The following is a 14,587-nucleotide window of genomic DNA, read 5'->3' as shown; positions in this document are numbered from 1 at the left end:
TTTCATGCTCGCATTTTCCCATGTAATGACAAAATGGAGAAGGCTAACCTCTACTTTAGCAAGGGAAATGGCTTTAAAATACTTGTTGTCATTGTATTTCTTTATGCAACTGTCATCCACCTACACAATACACCTGTACATCTAATTCCTCTTATAACCAGTTCCTCTGTCAGCTCATTTCTACTCAATTAACTTTACACAACCAATGGAACATACTAACTTCATTTCTTTCTAGCTTTCACTAAATCCTCTGCATCCAGATCCCATGTCTCACAACCATGCAGCATTTGCAGTTTGTACACAAGCATCATACGATCTTCCTTTCAATCTGGGAGAAAGAAAAAGAAAATCCTTTGTTATTAACTGTAGCAATAACTCCCTGAACTTACCTCCAGCCTCTTCTTTGACTATGATACTTTCAGACCATCCTCTTCTACTGCCAATTAATTGGCAGATTGTGCTGTCGATGCCATGGGATAGGAGAGTGGAATAACCAGAGAAATTGCAAGTTGCATGATACAGGCCTGAAAGTGTTTTTTTAATGCTACAGGCGTCAAAAGAAACCATCTGTCTTCACTCTATCCTAAACATTAATGATGTCACACAATAATAATATACTTACTTTCTAAATCTACTTTGGTATCAAATATTTTATTTTAATCTATTTCCCCAGTGCTAAACAACTTCAATCTCTGGCAACCGAATTATCAAAGGTAAGGATTTCTTCAAGTGTTTCTCCTTCATTGTTACAATGTTTGTCTACAAGTGACTTGTTCCTGAAATACATATCATCGTCTTATTACAAACTAAATGCTGAACATGGGTTAACTTGATAAAAGACAATTCTACCTGTGATTTTAGAAATAAGCTAACTGATGACAATCAGATAGGGAACCATAATGGAATTGTAAACAAGATGAGATCAATAATTTATTTCATTTTTGTGTATTTGGTTTGCAAGATTTTTGAGGTGAACAAATTTTGATGTATCTTGGGAAGGTGGTCATTATGCCAATAATAAACACACACAGTAACTATTTCACTTTTTTATTAATTGATTGACTAATCAATTGTTTGATAAATCAATCAATCAATCAGTTGTTTATCAAAGTCCTTTTGCCATCATCATCATTCATGACCTCTTCAATGATCTCTCAAACTCAGGTCAGTGTCAGGTCTAGGTATCTTTTAGTTTTCATCATTGTCATTTAGTGTCTGCTTTCCATGCTGGCATGGGTTGGACGTTTTGATTGGAGCTGGAGAGCTGTACTAGGTTCCAGTCTGATTTAGCTTGGTTTCTACAGTGGGATGCCCTTCATAATGCTAACCATTCCAAGAGTGTAGTGGGTGCTTTTTGCATGTCACTGGCACCAACAAAGGTAGAAGCACTTAGAACTTTGCTCAGCCAATTCTTATTCTAGCAGCTATGCTCTCGGAACATCCACTGCTGACTCGGTCACCTAGATAATGGAAGCGATCAACTACTTCTAAGCACCCACCTCCGTTGGCATTAGCTAGAGCCTATTTTCTGTCCATTTCTAGTGTTTACTGTACATCTGCCACATGCAGAGACTATTTTCCCTGTTAACCTTCCTCTGATATTGCTGCACCTCTTATGTATCCATAGCTTGCACCGGATACACCTCATAGAGTATCTACCCACGCCTTTTTCTACATATCGAGCAGGGCCGTCTACCTAAAGAGATTTGTGATTTGTCTGCTTTCCTACTTAAATAAGGCTTTGATTTTTGCTAAATTAACTCTAAGGCCTTTTGACTCCAGACCTTGCTTCCACATCTTGCTCTAATTGCTGAGTCACTATCAGAACTAGAGGAGAAGTTTCAGGTGTGGAAGCAAGGTCTAGAATCAAAGGGCCTTAGAGTCAATCTAGCAAAAACTGAAGTCTTAATAAGTAGGAAGGCAGACAAACCACAAATCTCTTCAGGTAGATGGCCCTGCTCGATCTGTAGAAAAGGGATAGGTAGAAACTCCATAAGATGTACCTGTGCAAGTTATGGATACATAAGAGGTGCAGCAACATCAAAGGGTGGCTAACTGGGAAGATAGTTTTTGTAGGTGGCAGATGCTCAGGGGTAATAAACACTGAAAATGTGCAGAAAACAACTTCCAAGGAGAAAAAACTACAAGTAGTTGATAGCTTCTGTTACCTAGGTGACCAAGTCAGTAGCCGGGGTGGATGCTCTGAGAGCGTAGCTGCTAGAATAAGAATAGCCTGGGCAAAGTACACAGAGCTCCTACCTCTGCTGGTGACAAAGGACCTCTTGCTCAGAGTAAAAGGTAGACTGTATGATGCATGTGTACGAACAGCCATGCTACATGGCAGTGAAACATGGGCTGTGATTGCTGAGGACATGCGTAACCTCGCAAGGAATGAAGGTAGTATACTCCACTAGATGTGTAAAGTCTGTGCATACACAACAGAGTGTAAGCACCCAGAGAGAAAAGTTAGACGTAAGAAGCATCAGATGTGATGTGGAAGAGAGACGACTGCGCTGGTATGGTCATGTGTTGGGTATGGATGAGGACAGCTGTGTGAAAAAGTGTCACACCCTAGCAGTAGAGGGAACCTGTGGAAGAGGTGGACCCAGGAAGACCTGGGATGAGGTGGTGAAGCACAACCTTCGAACATTGGGCCTTACCATGGCAATGACTAGTGACCGAGACCTTTGGAGATATGCTGTGCTTGAGAAGACCTGACAGGCCAAGTGAAACCATAGCCCGTGACCTATGCCAATGCAGCATAACCAACCCATTTAAGAGTACCCTTCAATCATTGGGCAATAAACTGCACTTGCAAAAACCTGGTGAGGCAAGTGAAGTATTGTTGTGGCCGATAACAGTACCACCTGGTTGGCACTCGTGCTGGTGGCATGTAAAAAGCCACATTTGAGCATGGTCGATGCAAGTGCTGCCTGATTGGCTCCCATGCCAGGGGCACGTAGAAGGCACCCTCTGAGTGTAGTCGATGCCAGTGCCGGCTGACTGGTCCTGTGCCGATGGCATGTAAGAAACACCATTCAAGCATGGTCGTTTGCCAGTGCCACATGACTGGCCCTCATGCTGGTGGGACTTAAAAAGCACCTGCTACTCTCTCAGAGTGGTTGGCATTAGGAAGGGCACCTAGCTGTAGAAGCCTTGCCAGATCGGATTGGAGCCTGGTGCAGCCTTCTGGCTCGCCAGCATGGAAAGTGGACGTTAAACAACCATGATGATGATGATGATGGTACAGATCAAAGTACAACTTAATGACATTTCAAAGAAGTAAGGATCTTGGTGCCTGATCCCCTCCATTTGCCCACACATTTACAACAGTTGTCTGCTTAATAACCCCAGCCTGGTGGCAATGTTGGTGTGGTCTCTACATGTTAACTGTATTTTTCATAAGTGATCTCGTGCTGGTGCCACATAGCACCCGGCAGACACTCTGTAAAGTGGCTGGCATTCAGAAGAGCATCCAGCCATAGAAACCTTTTGAGCTGCCCGTTGCAGCTCTCTGGCTTGCCAGCCCTCAGTCAAACTGTCCAACCCTTGCCAGTATGGAAAATGGACATGAAATGACAATGATGATAGTTTCCATTTATTAGAGAAACTCCCATATCTGTTGTAATAATGTGTCACAGGACTTTATATACAAATAAGAAATGGTATTGTAAAACAAACTAGGATTAACTGTAAAACAAGAAATGTTTAAATTTCAAATGTCTGGAGGGTGAGTGTAGGAATTTGACCATGTTTGCAGAAAGAATGGAAACATATTAAAACCTGTGCTGGTACTCTATCAACTTGCTAAGGATAAAATCCTCTTGATATGTTTATATGGTACATTGTTACAACAGATATGGGAGGTTACTCTAATAAATGAATGGAAATCATCACTTAATGATAAAAAAATACTGTTAAAATGCAGAAACCACACCAACACTGCTGTGTTAAGGCACAAAATCACTGCATGTGTTGAACTATATGCTTTGTGTGCATGAACCAATCCTGCATACAACTACCTAAATATAGAACCTACAAAGTAAGAGGCTGACTTGAAGCTAATAGGGTATAAATGATGAAAGGACATCAATAAAACCATAGCTGATTGATTAATCAAACAACTGATTAGTTAACCAATTGATGAGTAATAAAGAAGGGAAATAGAACCAGTGTGTGTATATTATTGGCATAATGACCCTCTGAAGACACAACAAAATCAATAATTTGATCTAATTAAAGTTTTGAGGAGCTGGAGGATGACTAGAAATCAATGTATTGGTGTTTTTATTTTCTTACTTGCAAAGGTGACCATCACTAAAGAAGATTGTAACCTAGAACTTGAAGAGTGGGAAAACACAGCAATTGGAGAGATGGATAATTTAGAAGTAAATACTGTAACAGAAAACCTGTGCAACCTAAAAGTGAGGGATAGTGATGACAGCAGTACAGAGAGTGAATCCGTTACCGATTCCAGCAGTGAGGGGAGTAGTTGTACAGAAAGTGAATATTCCACTGGATCAGACTCAGAAGACTCAATTAAAAAATAATAAAAACTTGATTTATTTAAAGTTAAAAGATTTTACAGAAGCAGCAGCTATAGTGAATATGACATGAATTAAAAATCCAAAGAATTTGAAAACTTTTCTTTTTTGAGAGAGAGAGAGAGAGGAAACCTTCATTCTTTTATCACTTCTAAGACCTCATTCAGTATTTTTATAGACTCAGTTCCTGCAAGAGCTTCATTCATAAGTGCTGTACTGATCTATAAAAAAAAAAAAAAAGGATAAAAATAAAAAGTTAAAAGGAAGACATTATTACAGCACAAAGCAGTAATTTTCATGGGTTATTTTACTTACTCGTTCCCTGATTTTGTCAATTTTATTTTGAGACCGAACAACAACTGGGCTTCCTTCTAAAGACATGAATCTTTCACCTTGTCTGGGACTGCGATCAAATGGAGTGATAGGCAACCTTAGAACCGATAGAAAAAATAATACAATATTAGTATTCAAAATGAACTTTCTACAGCCCCTATGATGAGATGGGGCTTTTCATTTAACTTACTTTCACTTTAGATGAATTTAAGAAAAGTAGGATCACTCACCTGGGATCAAACTTTGGTGTGATTGCAGGGGTCATTAAAAACTGTGAAGATGACCAGTTCGTCAAGGGGGTTTGTTGCCTACAGAATACATAATAAAAATCATTAGTAAAATAGTTACCGTGATGATAATTAAATCATCAGCATCGTTTAGTGCAAGCAGCACAAGGCTCCAGTCTGTTTCGATTTCTACAGCTGGTTGCCCTTCCTAATGCCAACCACTCCATAGTGTACTGGTCATGACTATGATTTCACTAAGCTTGACCACAGTAAATCACCAAAGGTCTTTGTCATCACTTCCATGAGGCCCAATATCCAAAGAGCATGCTTCAGCACCTTATCCCATGTCTTCCTAGCTCTACCTTTTCCACAGGTTCTCTCTACAGTTAGAGATTGGCACTTTTTTTTATGCAGTTGTGCTCATCCGTATGCATCACATGACCATACCAATACATGTCCTCTGCAATCACAGACCATGTTTCACTGTCAGTGTAGCATGGCTGTTTGCACTCAGGCCTCCTCATACAATCTGCTCTTTACTCTGAGGGATAGAAGCTCTCTGAACTTTGCCCAGACAATTCTTATTCTAGCAGCTATGTTCACTGAGAGTCTAGATTAATGAAAAGTAACATTCTCAGTTTGACCACCAACACTATGGACAATAACTGGAAAGTCGCTTTTCTCATAAAGATGAGAGGCAGTTGTTGTTGTTGTTGTTGTTGTTGTTAGCATTTAATGTTACACAATCTGAGAAATTTCTGCTGAAAAGAACTTTTGGTTCCAGATACAAAAAGCCTGGAATTGAATGCGGATATAAATGGATGTCAGATATGAAAGCAATCTTCTAATAGCATTTATGTAGCAATAATAAGAAACTCAAAATATTTATTAGAGGAAAGGAAACTTACCTTGCATTTGAAGCAGTTCGTTTGCTAGATCTCTGTTAATAAAAACAAAAACAATTTTCATCAAAACCACTGGAAAATGAATGAGATTTAAAATGACTGTTGCAGAACATTCCTTGATGCAAAATTTAAAAACTGTCAAATATTTAAATGACCTCCATTGAAAAAACTGACGAGCATTTTCTCTTTGTAAGATGATACAAATAAATGTCATAAGTTTTACATATTATACAATGTTAATTATTCTTATTATTAATTGGACTTAAATTTTAGATAGCAAAACTGTTTATTCTTAGATACAATTATTCTCCACGTTATTTCAATAAATATCAAATGTCAATTAATCTATTGAAATAATTTCCATAAAACCAAATTTCAAACTCTACAACATGAAGTAATTATATCTTACCGTTTTAATTGTAGAAGGGGCCTGCATTGAACCTTTTGTATTTCGGGGTCGTCTTTGGCGCCTTTAAAAATTAGATTAGTTTCATATTTCAAACAAGTTTCTGTTTAGACATTAATGGAGTAGATTACTTCACTTTCTACATTGCTGCCTAATTCTAGCAATAATTGATATTATTGAAAACTTCTCACCGTAATAGACATCAAAGATTTACACCAATTCAAGAGAAAGCCACAAGTGGAAATTTTGAATAAACAGATATGGATTCTTATTTATAAGTATCTTAACCCATTTCTCAGCAAGGAGTATACCCACGCCCCCAACCCCATCACTGTTCCCTATCCAGAAGATCTTATACCTATGTTCTTTGCGTGTGACGAACCTAGCAGAACCTCCTCTTCATCATACCTCTTGGATGCAACACAAATCGACATGCCTCCATTCAAGCATCTCACCAGGCCTACCTTTCAATGTGCCAACTCTGAGGGTGTGGGCTGGCGAGACCCAGGGAAGGGGTACAGCATTTTGCATCTGAACAGAAAGCTCACGTGCGTTTGGCAGACATCGTAAACATACAAATAGGCTTCAGCCTGCATACACTTCCCAATTACTATGTTTACCAGGAGGAAAGATAGGAAAGGGGGAGAGTGTTCCCATATAGGCAACCATTAAAAGTACCAAGAGAAAGACTTCCAGTACGGGTGGCAGGGGTGGGCTGGGAGGGTGCAATGCAAACGACAAAACACTACGGACGCCCTATTCCCTAGCTAAAGGCGATGTAACATATCCACAAACAAAGCAAAAACCACTAATTAACATGGGAAAGCAAGGATACAGACATAGTATGGGCAAACGAAAATGTAGTAAGAAAACAGAGAAGAGAGAGGTGAAATTTTCAACAATTAAGACTACAGTAGAGGAAACAATAGAACGTTTGCATAAGATTAGCAGGTAATAAAACAAACGTGAAGAGATAGAATTTTCGAGATTTAGAGCCAACAGAATTGAACAATTGGATTTCTTAACTTTGTGGCTAAACAGATAACTAAATGAATGATAATAATTATTATAATGAGTGCTGAAAACCTACAAAAGCAGAGTTTCCTGAAGTCACACTGCAACATAGAAAAATTAGTGCAGTTTTGGCAAGGAATGAAATCTCCCAGCAATATTTGGGAATAAAGAATAGTTTTTCTTTTATGAAGAATTATCTTCTGGTTTAGTTCTGACAAGAGATTTGATACAAGCTAATTTGTTGTGACAGGTGTAGTTTGGTTGTGCCATTTGAATATTCAACACATGCACTACTACTAACTCACTTTTTTTCCTCCCACTTGAAACCTGTTCACTGTAATCAATGAAAAGGTTAGAGGTTTACCTGAAGTACAACTTCTGGTTAATTTACCAATTGAAATACAACATTATTATCACAATAAAAGAATAGCAACCTAGTATTTTGTAGTCGATTTTAATGATTGAGATTAACAGAAAAATAACAAGTTTACTTACAAAGTTCTTTGGATACTCATATCGATAGCATCTGAAGAATGAATCAAAACATAAAAGTTCCATTTAGTTGAATTGGTTTGGAAGAAGTTAGAGAATGTTGTATGTTAAATAGGCTTTATGAAGGCTTTTTCGTTAGCTACAGGTATGATATAAATTTTATAATTTAGCACTCTCTCACTAATGTCATAGTGAAGACATGAAAGGTTTTGTTTAAAAAAAAATTTAATCAAATTATTAGCAATAAATAAGGTTGTAGACTAACACTAGCCTGTGACCTGTTGGCTCACCTACAAAGTCTGAGTTTCCCAGCAACAGAATTTTGTTTTGTGGGGTCCCCCCCCCCCAGGTTATTTTGCATGCTTTCAATGAATGTAACATCGAAATCACACATAAATGGCTCCTATTTCTTGCACACCTTGCTACCACATAGCAGCCAAATCTTTGGAACTGAGATACATTGAATGCAGTTGAAGAATTTTTTGCAACAGTATTCCCTTGGGGCGATCTTTTGCTTTGACTCTCAGAACTGTCATCTGGATCAACTGGTTTTGTTTGTTAATTTCCGTAAAATTTATTTATTTACGTTTGTTTTAAAAGTAAAAGAGAGAAGAAAGTCAAAGATGTATGAATGTGTATATGAAATGGACGTGTGTGTGTGAGAGAGAGAGAGTGCCACTTACATATACATGAGAACACACTCTCTCACACACATGCACACTTACATACAAAAAAGATGTACACATGTATTGATGTATGTATGTATACATGACAACACACCCCTTCCCTCACTCTCTCTCTCTTTCACACACACGTTCATACATCTTTCACTTTAAAACAAAAGTAAATAAAAAAAAAATGTTTATGGAAATTAACAACTTAAAAATAATTAAGAAAAAAACATTAAAATATTGTCTGTTTAAAGAAAGCTAAAATATAAATACTTACTGTACAAACAACATACATTTTTGAAATCACATTCACTTAAAAATATTTCTAAATGATTTGAATATTGTGTACGTCAAAAAGGTTAACGTTTTGTTTTTTTTCTTAGAGAGTGCAAAAACTACATGTGTACATTTATATCACAGATAGCGGATGTGTGTTTGTGTTGATGCACCATGACATTCATTATATGTGTGTTGACGTCATGGAAGCGATGTGGTTTTTGTTTGTCAAGAAATAACAAACAAATAAATAGAATCCCCCAAAAATTTGTACTGCACTGCCGAAGGTAAGTATGAGAATAAATTAAGATAAAACATACCATTTGTGAGATATTTCGGGTACACACAAACATCTCCAGAGTTTTAGTATTATCAAGATGAGGAAAGAACAGGTTAGAAAGTATGCAGGACACTTGGTTGCACTGATTATGATATGTAATGATACCTGTTGGCTGAAAGGGGCAGAGGTCAGTAAAGGAGGGCCCTTTTAATTGAAGTAAAACCCAATGAAATAGGGGAATTACTTTTTAGCAAACCATTACAAGCAATTTATGCACAGATGTAAATTATCATTATTTTTATGTCTGCTTTACCTATGGATTGAACAAAACTCAAGCAGCTAACTCATATTTTTCTGCTCTTTTTACACAATGAAAAGTGATGTGACAAATTGTGTACAAAAGACATAAACAAATGCACTGCTGCTCAAAGTTGATGGGAAGACTCAAGGAAACACACATCTGTGTAATATTTCTTTCTTTACTGCCCGCAGGGGACAGACAAGGAAATTAAGTCAATTACATCGGCCCCCAGTGATTAACTGGTACTTATTTAATCGATCCCGAAAAGATGAAAGGCAAAGGGTTAGAGTTAGGGTTACATCTATGTAATATTAAAGACATGACTAGGTACTTAGCTATAAAGGTTTCCATAAATCAATCACTGCTTTTAGACTTTTACAATCTCATTGTCTCAAATTGTCTGACAACACTAAAACAAATTCTGTGTAAGTTCCACCATTCCAAATTTCACTACTAAGGCATTGATCAACTCGAGGTTATAGAAGAAGCCACTTGACCGAGTGGGATAGCAGCCCTACACCCTGATATAAATTTATTAAAATGTGTTCCACTCACCTGTCAACAGTTGGTTTTCTATAAGAGGCTGTAAATAAATAAATGAATAAAGTGACATTTTGCGAAGGAATAAAGAAAGAGCTAACACAGAATAAGATTATTGTTCTGTGGAGACTGTCAGCTGGATCAGACACATATTTTAAAGTGTTCAAAAATTTATATTTTTACAAGAGAAAGTCGAATGCCAGCTTTAAAGCTTTTATGAAAGTAGAGTCGGTTGATTGGTTTCAACATCAAAATTAATATCAATATTTGAGTCAGCTGAAAATAAAGATTGCTCCTTTTCTGGAGAGGCTGGCTTGACGGATAAATAGTAAGTCAACAATAAAAAGACATTACATCATCATCATCATCATCGTCGTTTAATGTCCGCTTTCCATGCTAGCATGGGTTGGATGATTTGACTGAGGACTGGTGAAACCAGATGGCTACACCAGGCTCCAATCTGATTTGGCAGAGTTTCTACGACTGGATGCCCTTCCTAACACCAACCACTCAGAGAGTGTAGTGGGTGCTTTTACGTGTCACCCGCACGAAGGCTAGCCAGGCGGCACTGGCAACGGCCACGCTCAAGATGGTGTACTCTATGTGCCAATGTAAAAAGGACATGAAATCCAATCCTACCTTTGTTAGTATGGTAAAAATGGAGTAAGAAAGAAAGTGTTAATGGGTAACTGAGTGAAAGGTAAGTAAACCTGATACAAGCAAATTCTCTTTGCTTCAGAAATTGTAAAAGTGAAGGAAAAATAATGAAAGAATGAAATCTGTTTTACAAACTGGTTTACCAAAATCATTTTAGGATAATTACAAACAATAATATTTGTGAAGTATTAAAGAGACTCTCCTAATATTTGGTTTCAAATTTTGGCACAAGGCCAGCAATTTCGAGGGAGAAGGTAAGGCAATTATACCAACCCCAGTATATCACTGGTACTTACTTGATCAACCCCAAAAGGATGAAAGACAATGTTGACTTTGGTGAAATTTGAATAGAAAATGTAAAGGTAGACGAAACATTACTGAACAGTTTTGCCAGGTGTGCTAATGATTCTGCCAGTTCCACCACCTGAAACTCTTGAATAGCTAAAGAGATTGTTAAACAAGACTGTTTGTCACAGAAAACCCACATCATAATGCTTCTTATCTTGAAATAAATCTAAATCAAATATCTCGATGTAGAAAGCAAAATATTTACTCTAATCAATAAATTAGTTGCCAAACAAAACAACAAAATCCAATTTAATAGAGTCGAAAATAATTTTGTTTTTAATTCCTATCAGATATATCAAAAGTTATTGATTTTAAAGATGTTAACTTTCTTGGTTTCGTGGTTAGGGTTAGGGTATGCAGCAGCTGACAATTGTAAGGTGGTGAGTTCGATTCTTGGCAGTGGATTGTGTCCTTGAGTAAGACACTTTATTTCACGTTGCTTCAACCCACTCAGCTGGCAGAAATGAGTTGTACCTGTATTTCAAAGGGTCAGCCTTGTCACATAACTATGTCATACTGAATATCCCTGAGAACTACGTTAAGGGTACACGTGTCTGTGGAGTGCTCAGCCACTTGCACGTTAATTTCACTAACAGGCTGTTCCCTTGATTGAATCAACTGGAACACTTGTCAAAAACTGACAGGATGCCAGGTAAACTGTCTTGGTGGATAATTTAGGAGCACAAAATCTGTTGAGATGAAATACTTAATGATCCCAAAACAGAATCAAAGCTATTCTGTTTATTTAAAGGAGCCAAATGCTTCTAAGTCTGTCCATATTTAGGCCAAGAAAATTCTCAATAACAAAAAGAAAAGAAAGAAAAAGAAACAAGATACCTTTTCAAAAAGAGGAAAGTTATTCTCTGGAACTGTTTTCAGTTTTGTCCTTTTCCTAAAATAAGAAAAACATTAACTTAAGATGGGCACAAAGTAATTGACAGGGAAAAAAACTATGTATATACACATTCATAAATGTGTACCCTCATCATTTAACGCCTGCTTTGCATGCTGGCATGGCCTGGTGAGGCAGGAGACTGTCTATTTTGGCAGGGTTTCTTAGGGCTGGATGCCCTTCCAAATGCTAATCACTTTACAGTGGCAGAGTCATCAAGTAACATGCAAGACAAAAAGCTTGTGAGAGGGGGGGGGACATTGGAGGAATACATGTATATACATACATGGCTGGGGCCATTCTGGAGCAGTGTTTTGGAGTCTCCCTTTGGTACTGTTTTTGGTGAAGAAGCAAACTGGATGAAGCTACCCTTCTTTGTGCCTCCTGCCACGGTGTGGGCTCATCTGGGATTTCAGAGAGAAAATTGCCCAGTTGCTTTTTGTGGCTGACTATACAACTGAGGGAGTCACTACAAACAGTAGTGGTCCCAGTACAGTTCCCTGAGGAATTCCACTGTGGATTGATGTCTCCCCAGAGAGAGCACAATTGGCTGCAAATGCCTGACTTCTGTCCTTTAAAAAGTCTTGCAGCCACTCTCCCAGTGATACCAAGGTCACATAGTTTGACATATATATATATATATACTCGATAAAGAAGTGGCAGTCACTGAAAGTGGATGGTACCCGTGGGAGAGGAAGACATGGGATGAAGTAGTGAGGACCAATCTCAGGATGTTGGGGCTCATGAAGGAAATGACAATGGAAAGAGAGGACAAGAATTGCTAAAATTACAAGAAACTGCAAGTGGTAAGATGCCGTGCTGGAAAGAGCTACCCTACCCATACAAGCATGGAAAATCCCATACAATGATATCATAATAACAAAGAGAGAAATGTAGAAAATGTTATGCATGGCAGGGGGGGAGGGAGAGAGAGAGGGAGGGAGATGGAGCAAAGCAACAAGTTGAAAATTAGGTTTTAAGTGGTACCTACACAGTGCTTGGTGCTTCTTGTAAGTCGAACATTTGAAGAGATGTTGCTAAATAAATAAAATTGAAACAGTAAAAAAGAAATTATTCAATTCTTTGCAAACTGGAACAGAAAGTATTTTCAGAAAGAGTTATAGAATAACAAGTGTGTTTCATCTTTAAATTCCATGGAGCATCTTTCAGCTTTATGAAACCTCTTTAGCCCTTTAGTGTTCAGATTAATCTGTCAAATGTAATGCTTATTCATTCACGTTATTTTCGATTATTCAGGTTCAAGAGGGGTGGCCACAATATTTGCTTGTAACTTAGTTCATTTTTGACATAGAGATTCAAAATTTTGTCAATGGGTGCTTATATATCAGTGGATTATAGTTATGTAATTTTAGCTGATTTTGCTGATTAAATTTGACTTTTATAGGCAGGTAAATTTAATGAATAGGTGTAAAAGCAGTAACATTATGGATAAACACTAAAATTGAAATTCTTGATGCATCTTACTTGTTTGATTTGTTACTAAAACTATCCCAGATGTCAATTGCCAACGATTTTGCTACTTTAATTTGAATTAATTAAAATACAGGTATAATTGGTACCAGATTTTATTCTTTATATTTCATTCAAACATTTTCATTGAAAATAAAGTACAAAACTCTTTTACTAGTCAATATACCATTGGCTTATGCAATTTAATGAATACATTTATATAACAGAATGCATCTAATAAAAAAAGCTCATTAACAGGTGAGGCAAAGGTGAACACAGGTGTGTAACATACTGAAAATTAATATGTATTTCTCACTTTCACATTTTATTTGTAAGAAAATGAAAGGAGTATATGATATTACTATCAAATAAACAAATTGTTTAGAGCAAAAAAAGTTTGCATTTCTGCAGTATCAGTTGGCTGCCATAGTGGATCGGGTCTTCCACAAATAGAAATTATGCACTGAACCTATTTGTTTCCTCCGCGACAGTTTCAAAAAAACTTTTCGGTAAAAATGAAAATAAAATGGTTGAGCATTGGGAATTGGGGTTGATGTAGTAATCTATAAACATGTTGCTTTAATCTCATCTGATGAAGATGCATAAATGTCAATATGATTTGTCTGAAGACATTGTTGTTTTCGTTTATATTCTGAACATCATCAAGAGTAAAAACCTTCAAAGTTGGAATTGTTACTTGTTGATGCCATATTGTTAAAGACTAAAATATACAACACTTCTCTTCAAATATAGAAAAATCCAAGAGGTCTCAAAAATTTCACTGTATTCTTACTTGAATAAAGGCAGGAAAGGCTTTATCTTGCATTATCTAAAAGCTCCAAGAATTCAATAATGTGATTTGTTTATTTTTTTAGCAATTTCATAGAGGAATCTGATATGGCTGGATTTGGCTGGTTCAAACAAGTTAAGGGGAATAATTTTCGGCTGGATATTACTAGTTTGAACATAAAATGGGCAGAATATTTTGGCCAGGTTCCTGTGCCGGTGGCACGTAAAAAGCACCATTCGAGTGTGGTCATTCAACTGTCATGGCCCATGTTTCACCGCCATGAAGTATGGCAGTTCACATACATGCATCATACAATCTAACTTTCACTCTGAGTAGGAGGCCTTTTGTCACCAGTAGAAGTAAGAGCTTTCTGAACTTTGCCCATGCTATTCTTATTCTAGTGGCAATGCTCTCTGAGCATCCACCCCTACTACAGACATG

General features: G+C 37.3%; 2 protein-coding genes across 5 annotated transcripts in view; one reads left to right on the top strand and one right to left on the bottom strand.

The window, feature by feature from the left end:
• The window catches only part of LOC106874200 (protein SHQ1 homolog), a 49,366-nt gene extending 43,128 nt beyond the window's left edge, over window positions 1–6,238 (top strand). For all 4 annotated transcript variants that reach the window (XM_052978435.2, XM_089348433.1, XM_014921856.3 and 1 more), the window contains exons 14-15: window positions 674–713; window positions 4,308–6,238. In XM_052978435.2, the coding sequence (XP_052834395.1) occupies window positions 674–713; window positions 4,308–4,550 (283 nt within the window). In that variant the 3' untranslated portion in view covers window positions 4,551–6,238. The remainder of the gene's footprint in view (window positions 1–673; window positions 714–4,307) is intronic.
• LOC106874201 (borealin) overlaps window positions 4,540–14,587 on the bottom strand; it is a 29,923-nt gene continuing 19,875 nt past the window's right edge. The window contains exons 8-16 of the mRNA XM_014921857.3: window positions 12,878–12,923; window positions 11,832–11,886; window positions 10,005–10,032; window positions 7,925–7,955; window positions 6,419–6,479; window positions 6,013–6,044; window positions 5,108–5,185; window positions 4,860–4,974; window positions 4,540–4,765 (exon numbers count right to left, since the gene is read on the bottom strand). Coding sequence (XP_014777343.1) covers window positions 4,679–4,765; window positions 4,860–4,974; window positions 5,108–5,185; window positions 6,013–6,044; window positions 6,419–6,479; window positions 7,925–7,955; window positions 10,005–10,032; window positions 11,832–11,886; window positions 12,878–12,923 — 533 coding nt within the window. The 3' untranslated portion in view covers window positions 4,540–4,678. The remainder of the gene's footprint in view (window positions 4,766–4,859; window positions 4,975–5,107; window positions 5,186–6,012; window positions 6,045–6,418; window positions 6,480–7,924; window positions 7,956–10,004; window positions 10,033–11,831; window positions 11,887–12,877; window positions 12,924–14,587) is intronic.

The sequence above is a fragment of the Octopus bimaculoides genome, chromosome 1 (assembly GCF_046866305.1).
Source record: "Octopus bimaculoides isolate indiv1 chromosome 1, ASM4686630v1, whole genome shotgun sequence".
NCBI classification, from domain to species: Eukaryota; Metazoa; Mollusca; class Cephalopoda; order Octopoda; family Octopodidae; genus Octopus; species Octopus bimaculoides.
This window is presented reverse-complemented; position numbering and strand designations above follow the sequence as displayed.